At 45.2% G+C, this 21,824-nt stretch overlaps 1 protein-coding gene across 1 annotated transcript in view; it reads right to left on the bottom strand.

Annotated features, from left to right (window-relative positions):
- Positions 1 to 21,824, bottom strand: part of CACNA1B (calcium voltage-gated channel subunit alpha1 B) — a 303,786-nt gene that overhangs the window by 142,888 nt on the left and 139,074 nt on the right. Inside the window, exons 8-9 of the mRNA XM_075111828.1 lie at positions 9,477 to 9,592; positions 115 to 171 (exon numbers count right to left, since the gene is read on the bottom strand). Coding sequence (XP_074967929.1) covers positions 115 to 171; positions 9,477 to 9,592 — 173 coding nt within the window. The remainder of the gene's footprint in view (positions 1 to 114; positions 172 to 9,476; positions 9,593 to 21,824) is intronic.

The raw sequence follows: 21,824 nt of genomic DNA, 5'->3' as shown, positions 1-21,824 counted from the left end.
ATGCAAGAGCGTGTTCCTCACACCCTCCTGGTTACAATGGAAAGCCATGTCAGCGTACAACAGGTGAACCTCTCATGTATCACAGGAGGAAAACTGCACAGCAAAATGACCTACCATCCAGAGGAGATTTCTCTTCCGCATTCTTGTCTTCCTCTGCCAGCATGACCTCCTCTGTAAAAGGAAAATCAACAAGGTTCAACCTCAGATTTATCACATCCCTGCTCTAAGATGAGATGAGCTGAGCTGGATGCAGCAGGCATCTGTCCCGGCTGCCACCAACCTTACCCAATTTTTTTCACCCAGTTACACCAAACCTGTGGAGGAAGGGATGGCTCAGAGCACCTTGTTTCTTACCCTGCTTGCACAGGGGAAGGAGGCCAGACAAGCCACTGAAATACTGTAGCACTTCCTCCATGATTTCCCCCTTCACAACGAATCACCCACTCCAGTTGCTTTACCCTGCTATCTAGAGAGCAAGAACCTCCCTGCAGACCCAAGCAAGTCCACAGGGCTCCACAAGCCAGAGGATGGTCCCTCATGCCCAGCCACATCGGAGACACTGTTTGAAGAGTGAAAGATGCTCTACACCCATTGCTGCTCTTCCCTTTCCATCAATAAGACCAGGACTCCAGCCCAGGGGAGATGAATCTCTGCCTCATGGCACAGGCTAAGACTAGCAGGGCTGGCTGCTGCATGTCAGCTGTGCTACGTTGCAGGGGACAGAGTGTCACCAAATAGCCATTGGATCAAATCGTTGTCAAATAAAATCCACAGCAAAGTAGCCATGGGGGAATTCTGGCTAGCACTGTTCAGGTTGTGCAATACGTGCAAGACCTCCTCCGTTGGTTTTCCATTGCTGTATAACTCATCGCCAGAATATAAGTTTATACTTTCCTACTGTAAGAGAATTCAGAAAACACTAAAAAAAAACAGCCCCCCCAAAACTGACTCGTTTTTATTTACATGAAAGACAACCAAATTCCCTGAGGTTTCACAATGCAAATGCCATCAGCCCATCAATTCGCAGTACACACCACACTGCGACAACACTTGAAACCACACCGTTCACACAGTCTGAACCACAGATTTTAGCTTGCTGTTGTGAAATTATGTAAAGATTTTCTTCTAAAGGACAATCTAAAGCAAAAAAAAAAATTGAGCTGACAGCTGGTAAACTGCACACTTCCTTGTAATATTACAAATTACATTCTTTCGCGTTTGGCATAGATGTAATTTGGGATCTTATCAAATCATCTGACACTGCGTCCCACAACATTTTGCTTTAAAGTCCATTTAAGCCAGCCTAGATGGAAGGCTAACTTTAACAACAACAACCACAAAAGCAGCAAACCACAGGCCAAACATCAAAGTGTGGAGCTGAAAGCTGTCTGGAGGAATACTAGAGGGATCAGCACTACCACACAAGCCTTATATAATCTCTTTATTAATCATCTGGGAGAGAGAGTCATTGGTACATTAATAAGACAACAAACTAAGAAGGCTGAAAAATAATATTCAGTACTGAGGAAGACTTAAAACCCAAGCAGAAGGAAACAAAGTAAGAAAATGGAAACCAGTGCACCAAAGACACGGAAGAGGGTAAGGAAACATGGTGCTCAGAGAGGGTTAAAAAATACCAGGTGAGCGTTGTAAAGCAAACAACTTTAAAATGCATGAAATCCTTCCAAAAACCCACAAGCCAATATAATTCAGGTGTTCTCCAAGGCTCCTTAAAACAGGCTAGAAAACTGAAATGGACTTTTTTGATAGCTCAAGAGAAATCTCTCCCAAACAGACAGCTCAGAAACCAAAAGGTTCTTCCAAATTCTTGTCTTGGGAAAAGCTGTACTGGTGTTTTGGGGCTAAAAGTATGGAAGGAGTTAAATAATGAACATGACTGGCCTAAAAATGTGGAAGGTATGGTTTAGATATGGAGACCTCTTCCCAAAGGCAACTGGACAAAGGGCCTGCAAATGTGAAACGCAAAGCAAACCTGTGCTGGCAGGAGCATGAGCTCAAGACATTTTCCTATGGATTTTTTCAAAGCCTACATTGCTCGCGGAGTGTGATTTTAAAAGCTGTATGTCATGTCTGAAGGTGTTATATCCAAATCACTGGGCAGGACTGTGCATAAAAGTGAATCTAGCTCACAGTAACAGTAGAGTCAATCGTGCCATGCAGATGTGCCTGCACTCTTTTGGATCCAAGGATTAGTTCAGCCATTGGTACTTTGGGGTTCTAGATTTTGTGCTCCTCTGCATAGCACAGATGCATTTTTTCCTGTCCTACCTACTAGAAAATTGCAGTGAAAATTCAAAACCGGTGGACCATTTAGGTCTTGTGACAAAGAGAAGGCACAGGAAAGAGAGCCCACCCCAGAGGAGGAGTTCTGCCACTCCAAGAAAGAGAAGTTGACTTTTAGACAGCATTTGATAATTAAATGGACTAATACAAGCTGCTGCAGGAGCAGACATGCTGCCATGCAGGTGGTAAGCAACAGAAGTAATGAGCTAGCAAAGGTCAGGAGACAGGCAGCTGCTCTTCAGCAGTACACCCAGATGAGTGTAATGCAAGAGAGAGGTGTCTGCAGAAGGAAGAGCTCAGCCAGACCCAGCACACTTGCTGGTCAATGCTCTGAGGGTTGTTGGTTTCAGTCACGTCTTGTTCCAGGAAAGAGTGAGTCTATTTGCTCAGCTGGAAGCCCAATTCTGCACTTGGTTTGTACCAGTGTAGGAGGAACACCATTGCACTCGTTCCTTTCAAAGATCTCCAACTCCGAGAAGGAAAAGAAATTCTTATTTTCCCCAGTTTCCAAGTGGCCTCTTGTTTTGCATGTTCCTGTAATAACTTGTTATGACTCTCCACTGTCCTTTGGGCAGCAGGGGAGGAACAATCCTGAGTCCCTGAATCACCTCAGGGCACTGTGAATGATATGGATACATTATCATCATGATTTACAATGGCGTGCTGATGCCATCTGATGTTCCAGTGTCACCTATGTCCCTATGGCCAGACTGATGAGACATTTAACCATACTGAGGTTTCAGAAACCAGAGTGATAAATGCCAGCAGGACCTCAGAATTTGTCAGGTGCGACAATTTGATGTCAACGTATCTTCACCTACAAAGCACATTCTTCCTCTCCAAAGACAACTCTGCAAACCAGCTGAGCCTTTGCCCTAAATTTAGAGCCCTGAGTGGGTGCCCAAACATATCTCCACCCATCGACATACCTCGCCAGGGCTCAGTTTTACTGTTCCTTTACAATAAACCAACCCCAGGTTTCACCTATGGAATTCCCTCAAGCCTGACTCCCCTCCAGCTCTGCTCCCCCGTTCTCTCCCTTGATAGACACTCCTGTATCCTCTGGGAAGCCACAGGACCACAACTACCCTAGCGGGGCTTTACATCGTTTTTAAAGCCTGCTAAAAGAGACAGCTCAGCAGGCTAGTCATCATTGCTAGGATTCTTTTTTTTAACCATACAACATCCTAAGCAGAGGATCAGAAGTTGCATTGCCTTTAGTCATCACTGTAACACAGAGACTGGAAGAAGATAATTAGGACACCTGAAAAACCTCTAAACAACGGTGCCTCTACATTAGAAGAGATATTCAACAAAGAGTCAGTATCAGCTCAGCAACTTCTAGCCTCCAAACAGGCACAGAGGCTTCACTAGGATATCAGAGAGAGAGGTGTCTCAGCAGTAAGATTAATTGCTGGTCATTAAATACTGACAACACACATCATGCTACAGGGCTGGAAATAAAGGCAAACCTACCGAGGAACTGTGAAGCTGAACAACACAGGCAAAGCAGCAGAGGAACATGGTGCTCCTCTTTCTCTTTGGCATGGGGAGATAGCACACGTGGGCTCAAAAGAAGAGTGGATTATAGGAAATAGCTCATGTTCGACAGGCAACAGAAGTTAGAAAAAAGGAAGAACAACTGAATTTAAATGCTGAAGCTTCATACTTGTTAAATAGAAAAAATGAATAAAAATGCATCCCTTAGAAGAAGCCACCACACTCTCACAGGGAACTCTAATTTGTTTTTCTGGCAATTATCCTCCCTTGCCACCTCACACACATTGCTGCCCTTTTTCGTTGATCTAGGTGTAGTTTCCCAGCTGTATAAAGGGGCTTGTTGCTCTGTTTTCTGCTACAGAAAGCTGAAACCTGAGGTTCATAAAACTTTGTCCTGTCAAGGAACGGCATTCGAGTTACAGTGAGCTGGAAGAGAGGTTAAACACATTCCCAAGGCCTGCTTATGCCAGGAGAAAAGGAACACTCAGAACTGGTGCTGTGCGAAAGAGATGGACTTGGAGAGAATTAAAATGCAAAAGACATGCAACTTGATTAGCTCTGAACTGAAAGACTTCCAGTATCTGAGCAAAGTGTTTTCAAAATGATGCGTGCCCTTGTAAGATAAGAGAAACACCTTCAAAAGAATATTTGTGGGCTTATAAGGGCTTCCGTCTGTGCAGAGAAGTTCTAGCTCTCTGCTCTCCGCTGGAAATGCAGCATGACAGCCTCATAGTTGCTACACTTTTGAGGAGTTTAATGGAGAAAGCAGTGATGGCAAAATCATTTGCATGGATTACGTTGCTTGGCTTCACCACTTTTTAATTCCTCTGAAGGCACAATTTCAAACTGACTCGCTACTGCCCATGCACAGAGCCCAACGACAACATGAAACGAAGAGCAGAGCCTGTCCCAGCACACAGTGGGTGGAACAGGACAGGGTTTGCTCATCACCAGCAAGACTTAATTTGATACTGGTTGCAGAGGCATTTGGGGAAGAGAAATGTTGTCTCATACCTAACGGATCAACACAGTGCGAAGCACTGATTTTTACACCTACATCAGCTAACTTCTAGAGGTGGGAAGAGCGGGTCCCTTTAAAGAGCTTACTAAAGAACAAAGAGTTGACTTCATTCTTCAAGAATACATTTAAGATTACAGGTCTGTTTCTGACTGTTCCATACAGTTCACTTCTAAACAATACAGAGAGTCAATGTTTATGAGTTTGACGTGGCAATTACCATATGAATTTTTGGTCTAAATTCTATGAGATTCAAGAAATGATAGGACTTGATCATTGCTTTTGACCTGTAACTCACACTAGTTTTATAAGACTGGAAATCTTACGGATTTTAAGACCCTTATAGATTTAGGTCATTTAAGGTGGCACAACATTTACAACATTTCTTCTTGACGTTCTCAGAAAGACTCTACTGAGTTACAATTTTCCTTGCTTGGCCTTATGATATAGGAATTTTACAAGATAACACCTATTAGCTCATTTGAAAATATTTAAACCCTCCTGACTACCTTATGTATTCATTCTTTGGCATGCACCTGAGAAATAGGTAAAGCTAGAAACTTCATACCTGGCCTCTGTATAATCCTCAGTGAAGAAAGCCAATTCAAACGCTAAGGAAATTGGTCATAGAATGGGTTGATTTTTTTCTTTCAAGTCATGCACATCTAAATTCAGCACTTCAGCATACTATCTGTCATGATTTTCTCTTTTGTTCCCCATCCCTTTGTTAAGAAGGCATTTGTTAAGCACATCAACAACTCAGGCAGATATGCTGCCGAGTATATTAAACAATCCACATTTAAAAGAGCCTGAGCTATCTTTGCTTCAGTTTCAACCATAGCTGCACTTCTGGTGATTTATCAATAACAAGCTGGCACCAAAATCTTTCAGCTGTGCCAAGGTACCTCACTGAAAACTTCACAAGCACCTTATTAATATTTTCTTCCTTTTTGTACTCTTATTTTACCACTGGGAAAATATTAAAAGAACCACCAGGAAAAAAAAAAAAAAAAAGAAAGAAAAATGTAAGAGGCAGTTACTCAAGAGCCAGGCTATTAAAGAAGTTTCATTCTTCCAACAGCGAGGTAAGACAAGTCATTAAACCAGGTCTGGAACACGCTTGAGTCAGACAGCACTTAAGAGGTAGAAAACAAAGACCCATTGTTTTCTTCTGGAGCACTCGACAGTCTACAACTTCAGTATAACAACGGGTTGATAGTAAACAATTCCAGAATTTTACCCAAACCACCTTTGTAATGCAATATGCACAGCAAGAGGTGATATAACATCATTCAGATTACGACTCCAGAAGGCTGGGAGAAACGTTAAAGACACTCCGGAGTAGTCAATAAATAATGAGCACAATGTTAAACTAAAGTCATGGTTGACAGATAGGAGGTAATGCATAGGTGAAAGAGTGATATTAGTCACTCAAATACTTTCCTGGGTCCTAAACCATGTAACAGCCCTTGAGGTAAAAACTTGAGCACTACCAAGAACAAGGAAATCTTTCCAGCTCCAGCAACTACTCAGAATATGTAAAACATTACAGAGCAAAACAATCAGATCAAGTATTAAGATGCCACTTTACAAATCACTAGAATGCAGCTTTCCACTCTTCCTAACCTGCATCAAAAGTAAATGAGAAAAAATGAACAAACAAAATGCTCAGGGAGGATACTATAAATATTAGAAGCCTGGAGGGCCTTTGGTAAGAAGAGAGGGGACTGAGCAGATTGGTTCTGCATGCTTTAGAGCACAAAAAGTAAGATGAAACAAGGTAGAGGGGTATCACAGAAAGAAGGGTGACAAAAAGAAGTAAGAAGTGCACTCCTGAGCTCTTCCTCTCACTGCAGAAAGGCAACGTGTTTAAATTTGAGGACAGGACATGCTATTTGGGGGGTTGGTTTGCGTTTTAAAATCAAACCAACTGTTAACACGTGGAACTCCTTGCTACAAGATTCAATGAGCTCAAGGATGCAAGAAGGATTTAAAAGCAATTAAATATTTGTGTGAATAACAGAAAAATCCTCCAGAGTTACATTTGAGCAGAACACCAAGAGCTTTTTCTCTTTCTTTTATGCAAACAGCTTATTACATCTCAGCTTCGGGCTGTTAAAAGACATTCCTGTGGAGGCTGGATGGCGTGTGACCGTCCTCCCTGGCTGTTTTCCTCCCCCACCCTCCGCCTAAGCAGTTAGCTTTGGCCATTGTCCCACACAAGGAAGACTGATTATCTAGTTTGGATATTCATGACCATTTCACAGCTGAAATCCTGGCCTCTAAAACGGAAATGGGGAATCCCCATCGGTGGTACAGGCCCAGATTTCAGTGCCTGAATTCTAAACACTCAATTCTCTGTTTCGGTTAGCCTTCACGCTACCTTTTGTATTCAAAGATTTACTAACACTGCTAAGTCGATTTTATTGTTATTATTCAGCTGTACTAGGAAGCTTTTTTAATATTCCTATTGTATTTTCAAGAATGCCTTTACAGAATATTTTTGTTATTCCCTGATTCAGCTACTTTGCATATACTTCCCTGTTCTAGAAAACCTTCTGGATCTCGTGTTATTGGACAAAATAAAAAGACAGCCATTTTACAGCATTTTCACTCTGTACTGATGTGGCATTTATTCAGCGCTAGCAACACAGACATAGAATAGCCATTCTCACACGGATGCAAAGTCGGAGCAGAGACCGGCTGTACATTTCATAACTTCTTCGCCTCAGCTTTCAGACAAATTCAGCTAATGGCTTCTGCATAGCTCTTCTTGGTAGAACGGTCAGCAATGTGAAATGAAGCAACCCACATCCCTGCAAGGGAATCCTCATCTTTATTTTACTGATGGGGAGACCAGGATTAAGGGACTGAGAAGTCACGAGAGCCTTAAAAGCAAGACGGCACTACAGCCAAGGGAGAACCACGGTGCACTCTGCTTCAGCTACTGGATAAACCATTAATTCATTTGAATTTGAGGTAGCAGAAAAACGGTAAACAAATGGGAAGACAAACTATAAATGGAAAGGAAAGCGAATGATTCTTTTTTTGAATCCTACAGAACCACAGAATGAAGTGTGGTTACCTTACTGAGGGCAGCTGCTGTCGAACAGCGGCAGTGGGCATAAGTCCGTCAATATGACTGGCAGTCAGCTGTCACTCTGTATAGCGCTACGGGAAATACTGGGTTCAAGCCACCGTAATACTGTTGCTACTTCTTCCTATTTTACATTTCAATGCTCCAGTCTTTTCCCTCTCTGGCCAGGTTGCCAGAACTCATGCCCAGACCCCAGACCCCTGCCCTCTGGGGAGGTACCGCAGCCGCCTCCCCAGTGCTCCCAGGGCACCTGCAGGTGGGCAGAGCCCCGCACCCCTGGGCGCGCAGCTTCGGAGGAGAGAGCAGAGGCAAAGCAGCAGGAGTCACGTGAAAAGTGGTCTTCCAAATACTGGCACCCGAGCCTCGCGCATAAAACACAAGCTGTAAATCCAGAAAAAGAGCCACATCAACACAGACTAGCCCCAGGATGCTCTGGCCCCTGCCGTGCTCACAGCTTACACACGTGCAATGCTCCAACGAGTCGTTACAACCCTACAATTACTGGCTTGTGCAAGCCCGTTTTAGCACATCAGGCCTCTAGCATCAGTATGGATTTCAAACCAGGGAATGATGACGGGGCTTTTAGTATGGGGCCAGCCCACGGTTTAGGAGCATCACAGAGCACCAGTTCTGCCACCAGTCTATCAGCTGGCATCAGGCACGTCACTATATCATGTTGGATCTCAGTTTCCCCATTTGTAAAAGGCAAGGATGAACTTGATCTGCCCAGAAAGGCGAGTGAAAATCTATTTGAGAAACCACTGCTTCTTTTTCTCCCCATCAGTGCTTTAAAAGGCATTTGCACTTTACTCATGTTTCAGCTTCTCAGAAAAGCAAGCAAGGAAGCAAATTAGCTCCAGAAGTTTTCTTGATGCTATGTGAATAAATTGCACTGTGGTTATGTCAATATATATATCAGCTACCTTATAACGCCAAAAGGTTATTGGAAATCTTTACTATCCGATATAAAGGAAAAGAAAAGCGTGCTATTTTTTGTTAAATTAGGGTGTTTGGGTCCTTGTTAAAGTTGCTCACGACTGGCAATAAAGTGCAATGTTCAGTTATAATAGTTATAAAACAATGTTAATATGTGCTGGGGTGAGTTTCACAAAAGTGATCTTTGTGGCTCATAAAAAGGATACTCAGGTGTATTTTACCGTCGTAGCAAGAGAGGCTTATAAAACAGCTGTGGTGGAAAGTAAATAAAATATAAATGACTCATATAAGGGAACAGTTTCCCCACTGTGGAGACTTTGGGCACTGTATCACTTTTTATATTATACTGTATTAAGACAATTGCTTTGATCTTGGCAATAAAGAAAGTTGGCCTAGCTCCTTTAGTTTTGCTTTACCAAACTGAGATCTTTTCAATAACTTTAGTGTGACTGCTCAGAAACAAGCCCAACCAAAACAACAAGTGCTGGCTAAACTCTCTCTAGTCTTGGATTATGTCAATGGCCAGCAGCACCAAGGACTAGTTGTGGGGCCCTTGTCCTGTGTCATCACAGACTCTACTTGCCACAAAACATTGAACCAAGACGAGATGTCTTGCCTTACCTGCTTTGAAGATCCACTCCAAGTACCCATTTAGCTCCCGTTCAATTTGCTGCTGCCTACGGAGTTTCAGGAAAGCTCGACGATTTTCTACCCTCTCTCGTTCTTTGGCAAATTCACTACGGAGAGAGAAGAATGAAAAGGCTCGTCACAAGTGGTCAGGGAAAATACGCAGCCCTTCTCTCATCCTTCAGATTGTGTTCACAAAGCCTGTGAAGTCGATGACAGCAGTAGTGAGTGGAAACCACAGCACGTTACAAGTTGTTGTCCAATGAAATACTACTTTGATTGTAGCTCAGCTGTTTCTCTGCCTCTCTCATCCTGAAATAGGACTGCAAACTGCCACGTGCACACACTTCGGTTTCCTGGGACCACACCATATCCATCATAACAAGGTCCTGACGCACAACCACATACACCTCTCCAGTCAAGCAATACAAATATTATCCCCAGCACTAAAATCTGCCCTCCATCCCTCCACGCACTCAGCCCACAGCAGAATTTCCTCTAGAAGCACAGTATTGTGTCACAGAGGCACGAGCAGTCCCTTTCTTCGCTGTCAGCCTCTCTCAGAGTTCTCTCAGGTTTAAGCCAGCTTTCACAAAAACAATTCATACGAGACAGACGTACAAGTGAGGATGGGTACTCTGGGATTAAGGTGAAATAGCCCAGGCGCTCTCTCTGAGTTGAGGGTAACAATGATCCTGCTATTTGCTAAAATCACATGGAAAGCAAGTGTCTTGACATCAAATCATTAGAACCAGACTGTACAGGGGAGTCAGAAAGTAAGGTTCACCCAACCATTGCAAAAACCTTGTCTGAGTACATCCCATTGCCTAGCTTGAAATAATGCTGAGACAATAGCGCAGCCACCTGCCCCAAGAAACCCACGCTAGGGCTTTCCCCAGGCTAATTCATATCACCTCTGGGAGGCTTCTGATGCCCCACCTGGAGATGTACATGCCCATCTGCTATCCACAGAGCTCTGAACCAGGCTCTGCAAACCCTCGCTTTGAGCACACACCGGAGCGACTCCCACAACAACCTAATCGACACGGTTAAATGTGGGATCAGGCGTTTGTCCCTCATGTATACCCACGGCTCGCTCGCTCAACGTTTTGAAATCTTAACTTTGCTGTGCCTTTTAAATCTTCAGTTAACTGTTAATTGTTGGAAACCTTTAGTTAACCACTGTTCTTGACTAAAATCCCACATAATCACCTGTTTGTTTCCCACACGAGCGCTTCAGAAATCAGAAAGGAGCAAGAGATGGGAGGAAGGAAGAAGAATGGGGAAATGGGAAAAAGGAGCTGCAAGTGCCAGAGGCAGCTTTATATTCACAGGCTACACTTTACCCTTCAAATCTAACGCTTTTGCTTCTTTGGCAGGACTGTCTGACCCGTGGAGAAGGAACTGGGGGGAGAACTTGGCTCAGCACTGCTACATACACCGGTACCAGCCACTGACGTGAGAGCTGCCATCAGCTGAGAAGTTATCTTGATTTTGGCAGTGCATCCCAGTCTCCTGACTCCCCTCTCCTGTCCCCCACCTGACAGCACAGCCCATGACCCCATCCTTGAAATGGAGGAAGCCGAAACATGTCTCTGAACCGACAGCTTCTCCTTGGCATTCAGCACGTGTCTGCTGGGTGATTCAGGATCCTGCACGTGTCAGCTGGATCGCCTATTTTCTTCCTCTTCCTTTTTAATGTTCTCATTTCTGGTTCAGTGCCTGCTGGTCGGGGCCACGGACCTCCTCTCAGTTTTGATTTCTCTCTGGAGGGGGAGGAATGAGATCAGACAGCACAAGGTGACAACATGCATATATAAACTGCCAGGCGTGGAGGGTCTACGCTTCCTGCGTTACAGGCTCATGTCACCACACATTTCCCAGAGCCGGGCTGTATCGGATGGGGGAGGCAACACCCAGTGGGGAGTCTCAAAGGACTGCAGCAGGCAGGAAGGACAGCAGATGAGCCATGGCACTGCTCCCTTGCCCCTCAGGAGCAGGCAATGGAGAGCTTTCCTTGCAAAGCCTTTCATCCTCTGCCAGCTCCTCTCTGGCCTAAGGAACGTAAAAGGTACCTAGGACTTGTCCCTTTAATCTCAACTTTAAACATGTAAGAAAATGAGGGAGAATCTGTGCTAAGTTGCAAACCTTCAGTAGTTTCTGTAGGGCCATGAATACTTTTTGCAAGACACCAGTGAGGAATGTTGCTGTGGTTAAGGCCACCTGCGTCGCGCTGTTCCCTGGAGCTGGCACTGCTGTAGAGGCTGGGAAGGCGAGTTCCAGGAGAAGACAGTACCTGGTGTCTCTGCTGTCGTCTTCTGAGTGCTACAGAGCTGTAGCAAAATCATCCAGGTTGAAGACTGGAGGGTTTCGGTGTATGGTCTTCCTGCTGAAGCAATGCATCACTTGCTCTTTCTCCTATCTCCAGGAGATAAAAGAGGTTTGATGAAGCTGGAACTTGCCAAAAGACTGTGCTTTTCTTTCTGAAATGTATTGATAAGAGCATGCGTATGTCTCTCTTCCACTACGCTCATCACCATTCAGGAACTGAAATATACTCCATTTGCAGCAACTGGAAAACTCCCAGAATTTCTGTTTGAGAGCTTTTCAACAACATTTCAGAGTATATTCCAAGAAATAAGGAAAAATTTATATCAAAATGCTGTATTTCAACTAAAAATATTTCAGCTGAGGTTATCCCGCCAATTCTAAATGAAAACACAGAAAGTCCCATGGGAAGGTTTGGTAGCACTAAATAAGTTTCCTTTTTTGTTCAGCAAAATTGCTATTTATGCCACTGACTTGCAAAAATCTCCCAAATTACCAGAAAGGAAACCTGAGCAGGAAATACACTGCCTCTTGCCCAGCTTTGCCTCCAGGACTTTCTTCATAGCCGGTCCTCCACAGTTTGGCCAATTCTGGAACGAGGAATATTGAGAGAGGTTCACCCATTTTCATCCTTGGCTCTCATCGACCACCACGTGCCCCAAAAGCTCCCCAAAACATCCGCCTTTCCGCACTGCCTGGGGAGGCATTAGAAGGAAGAAGGCTGAAAGGTCAGTGTTTTTACACGCAGCACAGCAACAGAAGACGCTGCTTTAGGGGAAGGCGAGTCTGCCTGGGTAGATGACTACCATGCATTTTAGTTACAACATGACAGTTGTGAATAACTGGTTCTATAGAGACAGCAGGAACAAACAGAATTCAAGGAAGGGCATTCATCATGGAAACCATATGCCATTCCGGTCAAGCTTGATGTTGTCACATTTTTCTTCTCAAGAGTAGTCGGTGCTTAAAGTCACCAGGAAAATGGATGATTGTTGCTTATCACCTTGGTGGGTGGAAGAGTAAAATAAATCTCTGTGTAAATATGCACTGGAATAGCCACTTCAGGGAAATTCAAGAGCTCCCCAAGCCACAAAAGAGACAAGGTCAACTCATGAGTAACCACCAGGGTCAGTAAAAGACTATAAACCAAGGAAATTCTTACAAGTACTTCATCCATGCTGGACTTAAATTAAAAATACTGTCACAACAACCAAAAAGGAAAAAAAAAAAAACCACCAAACCCACAATCTTCATCCCCTGAGTCTCTGATTAACTTTCCTATATGACAGTAGAGATCTGAGATGGAGCATCATGCAATGTGCCTACTGGTCTTGGGTTTCATGGCACACTCCCAGGGCCAGTGACAGCAGGCCTGCTGCAAGACTGATCACACAATTAAACCTCTGCAATTCAAGTTTTCTGCTTAGAAAGCAGGCAGAAATGCTTCCCACTCAGAGGGAAAAGGCAGAGAGAGATGATATAGCATCACTGTCAGTGCTATCACTAACAGGGCTCATAACAGCATAGGTAATTAGCTCCTCATTCAGAACAACACAGCTGAGCTACATGTGATCTCATGAAATCTCAGATCTTAAAATGGGAGAACCCTTCGTCTAGTGAAGCCAAAGCACTGTTCAGAATGAGTGGAAAGAAACACAGAACCCAGGAGGACTCCACCAAGGACTCCCAGAAAGCAGCCGAGAAGGACTTTTAGAATTTTAAGTCTAAAACAAACAAAAGAAAACAACCAAAAACAAAACAAACAAACCAAAAAAACCCACCCCCCAAAAAAAAACAACAACAAACCCCAGCCAATCTGTTTTAGGATTGCCTTCATCTCCAGTCCAAGTACATCAAAGGAATGAGCAAAGCTGAGCCTGGACGGCACGTGACATGTAGGGATAGAGACCTGCCTGGAGAAATGTAGTCCTCAAGAATGAAGAGGAGCCAAATAAATCAAGTGGGTGATCTGCTGGCAAAGGAACCAGCCTGGACTCCATATGTTTGACTGAGTTGCTGACAAGCCAAAATGAATCCTCCAGGTGGAGGAACAAAATTGGCCAAGATGGGGGCTTAATTTGTAAGCTTTGTTGCTTGAACGTGGAGCAGTGCCCAAGACAGACTTGATACCTGACAGGAGCCTGCTAAGCAGCCCACGCCACTCAGGAGCAGCGAGGGGCAGGCTGGAGGTAGAAGGTGGAAAACAGGAACTCCTCTGGCTGCCTGACATACACATCAGTGGAACATCACTGTGGGAAACATGTGCCAGAAGAGTGGCAGTGGCACAAAATCACACGTGCTGTGCTACTCAGGGGCTGCCTCGTTGAGGAGAGGTGAAGCGTTAAAGATTCCTCTTGGTTTCAGTCCATCCCTTTTAAAATCGGCAAGGAAGGAACCTCAAAAGACACTTGGTGCCAATTATCCACCTAACTTTCAGTAAGCCTTCAGCAAGAGCAACGCTGAGGTAGGAATTTTCATAAGAGGCTGCAAAGAGACCACAGAGATAAGAACATGCACTCGCAGAACCCCGACATATGAACAGGCTGGATGATAAAATAGGTAAAATTAATGTAATACTATCTATATTTTTCAGTAAAACCAGGTCTTTTGTGCTCTTGGCAGGCTGCAACCACTTGCTTGGGGGCTGCACGTCACTTAAGAGACCCTGCAGAGTGCCTTAGGACAACTTCCCAGCACAGGGACCGCATGCACCTCCAAGCCTCCTGGCATCCCGAGAGCATCCAAATGAAGCAGAAACATTTAATTGCATTTTAAAGGTGGAAGTCTATTTCTTACCATTTATTTTGGTTAATCAGCTGTAAGAAGGAGATAAAGAGCCTTCAGATAATTTTTCCTTTCCCTCTCAGGTCTCTGTTTCTGATGCTGGGGATTGCGACCTTGTCCTCATCCAACCAAATCCCAACTGCTTGGGTGAAGCCAGCCACAATAACGTGGTAGGCAGATTCCCGCTGAGCCAACCCTCCTCGTGCTCTTGCCATTCTATAGGTCCTGCAATAGTGTGATTGAGTTTGCTACCTTATACACAAGGTCCTGCAAAGCCCCTCGCAGCTTGTTGCACCAGGGTCTGATCCAAGAAATACTCCTAACATTTCATTCACTAACCGCATCAGCATCCACGTGTTTATAGAAAAGCAGATTCTTGCTCCAGGGAAAGAATTTGTTTTGCAGGTTCATATCTCTGTCTTTTGTCTTCCCGGAGAACAGTAAATCCTTTATAAGGGGAAGCCTCTGCTGGATGTAACAAAAAAGCCCAACAACTTTATGACTGTAACTGTTTATACAACCAAGGACACGTAGCCTTGGCTGTGCTAAACATTTATTTTACCTTCTGCAAACCTGTTCTTTGAGATGCAGAGGCAGTGAGGGAGTCCTAGCAGAGAGCGAGCCCACGGGGACTGAGCAGGAACAAGATGGACAGTGGGGAGTGGAAAGAGTGAAAAGCAGATACGAGGTGTCCTGGATGCAGAGGCAGGAAGAGCCTGGGGACCTGCTGAGCATCCTCACCCCTCCTGTGGGTGCTGTGGTGACTTAGGGCAGCGCAGAGGGAGGCAGGCAGGACGGGGGGTATCTGAAGCACAGCAGCAAAGCTCAGGATCTGAGCAGGGACAGCAGACACCACCTTCCCTCAATTTCTGAAGCATTTTACTTCAGCAGGGTGTAATGTCACTAGGGAGCCATCATCAACAGCAGCACCAGTGACTCTTTGAACTCTTAGAGACTAAAGGACCAACCCCAGCCCACAACATGTTTCCAAGAGCCTGAAAGGGGCTGCCAGGGTGGCAGAGGCAGGAGAAGAGCAATCCTGCAGGAAAGACGCCCCACAGGCCAGCCGCCTCAAAGGCAACAGCCTTTGGTGTTTCTCACAAGAGCTCATTGAAGAGAAGAGGAAAGGCAGCCACAGCAGGGGCCAAATTATTCACAGCAGCACACAGAAGGCAAGGGGAAGGGACTGGGGAGAGGAGAGAGAGCGCTATTCCCTTCAGTGCACTGGCCTGGCTGGATGCTGGTGAGTTAGAAATGTAATGGAGGGTAGAATGGAATTTGGCTTAAGAAAGAAAAATATTAAATAAATCCAGGCATAAAAGACAAGCAGTGCAATTTCCAGCTGCCTGGACATGAGTCGTCATGGCCCGCAGCTGGGAAGGTGCAAACCCAAGAGGACATGGCTCAGCTGAGATGTCCGTAGCCAGCACCTTGCACTCAGAAGAGCTGCAAACAAAATGAGATCTACAAGGACATCGTTTTCTTTACCATAGCATCAGATATCTTTACCACAATAAGCCCAGGAAGACCTCAGGAGGAGCCAAGGTATGGTTATTCGCATTCACAAACAAAATACTCAAGTTCAGAGAATTCTGCAGGCAAAACTAAAAAAAAAATTTGATGCCTCTGACTTACTGATTTGAAAACATGAATAGAAACTCATGTAGAGTATTGTTAAATCACTGCTTTTAAATACCTCTAAAATAAGGCCCAGGTCACCACTGAATATAGGCAAAGCATATTGATTAGAAAGCCCGTCTGGAACAAGAAAAAAAAGCATGGAAATGCACCTCATCTGGGCAAGAAGAAAATCTGAGGGAGGTGAAAGAAAGCACATCCCAAGGACACACAAAGATTAACATTGGAAAGTGCTGGAATGAGATGAAAACAAACAACTGATTCACCTGGAAAATGAGCAGTAGGAATTTATCTATGCTGGTGACATTTGGTACCTCTAAGTTATTTTTTTCCTGCCCATAAAGGTGGTTTGCTGAGAAATCAGAGTTTTGAACCCTGTTATTAAGCAAGAAAAAGCCCAAGAAGGACTGAGATTTCTTAGTCCTGAAGATGACAAAGCTCTGCGGCTCATCATCTGCCCCACGTTGTCCCATCAGCTGCATGAAATCCCAAAGGCAGTGTTTTATGTTTCTATCTCACCTGGAGCTCCAGCCAGACAGAATCACCCTGGGCACGGTCTGAGCAGGCATGTCCATCTCTCCCAGACTGAGCCCAAACATACAGACCCAGCTGGCTGAGCTGCTTAAACCACCCTAATATATCCACTGCTTAGGAGTAAGGACTGGCTCCATCAACCCTGCACAGCTGGAGCTGCTTCTGCTTCCTCCTCTTTGCTCTAAAGAAGGGGGGGGGGGGGAATAGCTCTCCTCGACCAGCTGATAAAGGATGAAATATCACTGAGAGATTGATCTCTCAACACTGAGCCAGGCTTCGCACTTTTATCACCGAACATAGCAGGAAGAGGCCTCAAATGCAAGCCAGATATGGGATACATCTTGTCATTCTAGAAAGAAGAGGAACAGCACAGAGGTGAGGCCTTCAATGCATCCTCCTTCCTTTTGTCTTTACGTTCAGCTTGTGCCTATTTCACTTTGATTCCACCTAATCCGATTTGAAATGCTGCGAGTGCCACAGCTGGGCAAATGTGGCTTGAAGGAGGGAACAACAAAGAGAAAAAAGAATTTAAAAGCACCATTTATCTCATAGTATCAGCCTACTGCAATTGCTGGATGAACCTCTGGTGCTGTTCATCAAGCCTCCACCCCACAGTCAAAGCAGAAGCCCCAGGAAATTCAAATTTAGGTCTCCTATGTACCATTCCTGTATCACAGGCTTTAACTTCCATTGAGGCTTAACAGAAAGGCAAAAAAAGGTAGTCCATCTCTCCTATACTAACCAAAAACACAAAAGGAGCAAACGATCCACATTCAGTAGGACACTGAACTTGGTGAGACAAAGCTCACGTGGAAAGTCATCGGTCCCTGACCCCTTCTGCAAGAAACACACGTGCTTCGCCCACATTTCTTGTTTGCAATGATGGCTTTGTTAAAAAGGGCGATGAGGAAAGAAACTTCTTTTTTCTCTCTGTCTTTCCCCTCCCTTTTAAGCACAGGCTGGGGAAACACTAAAAGCAATGAGAAAGCAAGAACAACCTCATATCTTTTCATGATGCAGCTCTTCTGCTGCAAATAATTAACAGCAGCCAAAGTCAGATCACAGCAGGTAACAGTGAACTTGGAACAAATTTGCAGGGAAAATGAATGATTGTCTCTGTAATGAGGGAGAAGGAGGACAGAAAAGCGCTTTGCCATTATGACAAATTAATCAGCCTCATTCTTCTCCAGCCTCTGCACGTTTTACAGGCTGAAGTTTTATGATCTCAATCTGGCAAAAATCCTCAGGATGGGAAAACATGTCATGAAACTCAGCAGAGCAAGTCACTGAGACAGCTGGTTCAACGAGGTCTGGATGGGGCTGCACTTCCTCCCAGGGAGCTGCTCTAACAGCACAAAAGCCTCAGTGACCCAAGGGGCAACAGTCAGAAACAGAAACAGGTATCCCCTAGGGAGGCTGGAGCACACGGCAGGGAGAGCGTTTAGCGGGACTCTGCCCAGACACCACCGCCCCACGCTGCAGACTGCTCGAAATGGCGCAGCAGCAAGGAGTCAAGGCACCATTTCCCCGACCCTTGTTCTCCTGCAAGGTGCCACAGGGTCTGTAGCTGTATCCCTTGCCAGGCTCCTGCTGTTACAAAGATGCTGCAGCCATTCAAAACGTCTCCCTACAGTTCTTACAGCAGGTGTTGCGCGTCTCAGGACAGAGCGGTCTGGACCATGTAATAGTAATACTTAAGCAGCAAAGATGCAAACTGGCCGCTGCAGTCAGTGCCTCTCCACACTGGTTATTGCAGCCAGATGAGGAAACCTCAGGAAAGATCATTACTTTTTGCTGGCTGGTCTGGAAATACCTCAGGCTTCACCATAAATATTTGAGGACATGACGAGCAGCATTTTTCACAGTCGAGAGACACAGACTCTCAGTATTCAAATGCATCATTCAGTGCACTGCCCTCTCTGGCCAGCACTCCTGCTGTCTTGCCACCCTCACCACCACCACCCCGCTGCATGAAACAGTGCCAAAAAGCACTTAGCCTTGAAATAAGTTAAATCATCTTCCTCACAGCATCCCATGATAACGTTTATCCTCTTTGCGTTGTGTAATCCAAAGCATCAAAACAGTCGGAAATGTATTGTACAGAATCATACAGCTCATCACCAGGCAAAATTAATACCGAGCTCAACACCCAAGCAGTGAAAACTCCATAATCCCACCAGCCCACGGAAGAAAGCTGCTAGCTGGGCTGAGAGGAGGCCGAGGGCTGGGAGGGGAACAGCAGCAGGGTGAGAAAGACAGCAATGGAAATCACTGCTAAGGGAGGGAACACCAGGAAGCTAAGGCATATACGGAGACGGGTGCCCATCTTTTGGTGGCACCAGCTGCCAGAGCAGGATGGCAGAGGACTGCATTCTGCTAGCAAGCAGTATAAAGTCAGAAAAAGAATAAACATTGGTCAGGACTTCCCAATTCAACAGGGGACATTTTTTCCCTCCTCACTGTAAAAAGCAGAGCCATGTGCAGAGTTCAATTAAAAAAAAAAATAAAATATCAGGCTCATCATAGGGCATTTTCTGGTCAGAACAGAAGCCAAATCCCACAACATCCCAAGCAGCAAACAACCTTCTCCTTAGGGAAAACAGAAAGGCAACTGGGGTCAACCCTTCTTGCCATGACTTGGGGCCAGAAAACTCCCATGGTGCCACCAGAGGCAGCCAATCTCTTTTTCTATGGAAAGGTTCTAACCCCTGTGACAGATGCCTTTATTGCTACCTAAGTTACAGAGGGTTTACAAATAATCTAAGAAGTAAGAATAACCACCCAGCGCAGTCAACGCAAAAAGATGTTTCAAAAGAAATGTATTACGGATACGAATTCCTAAATATTTTCACTACTGCTGTTGTTCCACTCTGCACTGGAATCCTTACAACATGCTACCCCAACTTCTGGGACTCGGGGTGCCCCAGCTTTCTGGAACAAGGTTAGCGTGGCTAGAATGGCTTCTCATGACTAAAAGAGAAAAGAAAGTCAAGGGCAGCTCTGTAGTATGAACAAAACCTTGTTCCTCCGTCTGACGCTGAACTTCAACCAGGTGCCTTTTTTTTTTTTTTACATTTCTTTTTTTGTGCCGATGACTGGGGAGGTATGAGGGTGGGCAGCACACATCCTGCATCTGCATCCTGCATCCGCCCGACTTGGTCAAGTGGGCAGACCTCTACAGTTCACATGCAGAAGCAAATGAGCCTAACAAATGTCATAATGCTAGGGGGAGAAAATCTACACTCCAAAGAGGAGAGTAATCTACCCTCCCCCCTGATCTCTTGTCTCTGGTGACCAAGGCCAGGCCCCGAGGGAATGGCAGGGAGATGTGCCAGGGGAGGGTTAGGCTGGGCATTAGGGAAAGGTTCTCCCCCCAGAGGGTGGTGGAGCCCTGGCACAGGCTCCCCAGGGAGGCATCACGGCACCAGCCTGGTGATATTCCAGAAGCACTTGGACAACACCCCCAGAGGGCCATGGTGTGAATTTAGGGCTGTCCTGTGCAGGGACAGGAGCTGGGCTCGATGATCCTTGTGGGTCCCTTCCAACTCAGGATTCAATGTTTCTCCCACTTCTGCTCTCCTGGGCCTTAACAATCCTGATCTTCTCCCGAATCAGCTATGGCACTCAATAAAAGCTCCTCCAGAATAAAATAATCTGTTTTTCTGCTCTATTGTTTTCTGCAGGGCTGTTGAATTTTATCAGCTCATGTAGGGATCGAGCACCAGAGAGAAAACAGAGAGGGCGAATACATAACGAGGAGTAGAAAGGAAAATCCTCAACAGGGACACAAACCCACATTACCACTGCTCCACAGCAAACGGGATGCTGTGCTCCTGCAGGAGAACCCCAAATCTACTGTAAACAAGCAAAGGCAGTTCCTGGATTTTAGGAGCTGTTTCAATTGCAGTTCACTTGTGTACCTATGACCACTGCAGCACTCCAGTGAAACTCTAAATTCTGCCATATTCACAGCAAAAGAACAGCCCAGTCTGTCTTTGCTTGCGACGTGCAACCTGGCAAGGGGGAGCTGCTGCCAATTTCCCCAGTCAGAGACCCACCTTTAGCACTGTGGTGAGCAGGTCGGGTACAGCATCCACTGCAATGTGCATCTTTTGGAAAGACAGAGGAGAGCCCAGCATCCCTATTGCGTCATCTGAAATAAGTTGTTCACAGTAACTCCACACCCCATGTCCTAGGATCATCGGGGAAATCTGGCTATTCGGTGGCACAAGCAGAGCTGAGCTCTGCTGGCAGTCTGGTCCCCGGTGCTTGCATCAGGGAGGGGAGTGGAGCAGAAGGCAGAGAGCACCGTTTGGGACCGTACTTAAATATTACCTGATTACAAGAGCACTGGCAGCGCTTTGATCATCACGCATGAGGAAGACGCACTCCACAGCAGGCAGAGTCTCATTCAATCTGAATTACTGAGTCAACATGCTTTTAATTACATCTTTAGCCAGGTACTCAGAGGTTTTTGTCCTATCAAAGACATTTTTGGCACAAGATTGTGGGCTATTTTTATACCAAGTTTTTACCAACGTTTACAGATTGCCACATCTCCCTGTCAATTCCCTGCCTGTGCTTTTATTATAATTCCAGAAGAACGAGCAGAGAGGAAAGGTTGTTTGCTCTTTATTTTAAAACAGGTGTCATCTCTTCTGTAGCATTTGCAAAGTAAATGCTTCCACATTTGGCTAGCAGATGAAACTCGGGATCCTAACTGGGTCAATCTATCTACACTGCTCAAACAGACAAATCCAGGAGCTAAGCCCGCTCATGTTGGGTATCCGCCCAGTGTTGACATGGGCCCACAAATAACTACAGAAAGGCAGAAAATTCCATTAAAAGTCATGGTAAAACTCTGTATAACCTCACGTCAGTAGGAAGCTCGATGACTTGTTGTCACTTCAGATTATTTACATTGCCATAACCTGTGATAGCGTCTGCATACCCACTTCAGAAATTTGTAGCTTCCTTATTGCCCACTGAGGAACACAGATATGTGAGATGAAATAGCTCAAAACTAACAGCAATGAAAAATACTCAGGTAAAAGCTTT

Source organism: Phalacrocorax aristotelis, chromosome 17 (assembly GCF_949628215.1).
Source record: "Phalacrocorax aristotelis chromosome 17, bGulAri2.1, whole genome shotgun sequence".
In the NCBI taxonomy this organism is placed as follows: domain Eukaryota; kingdom Metazoa; phylum Chordata; class Aves; order Suliformes; family Phalacrocoracidae; genus Phalacrocorax; species Phalacrocorax aristotelis.
This window is presented reverse-complemented; position numbering and strand designations above follow the sequence as displayed.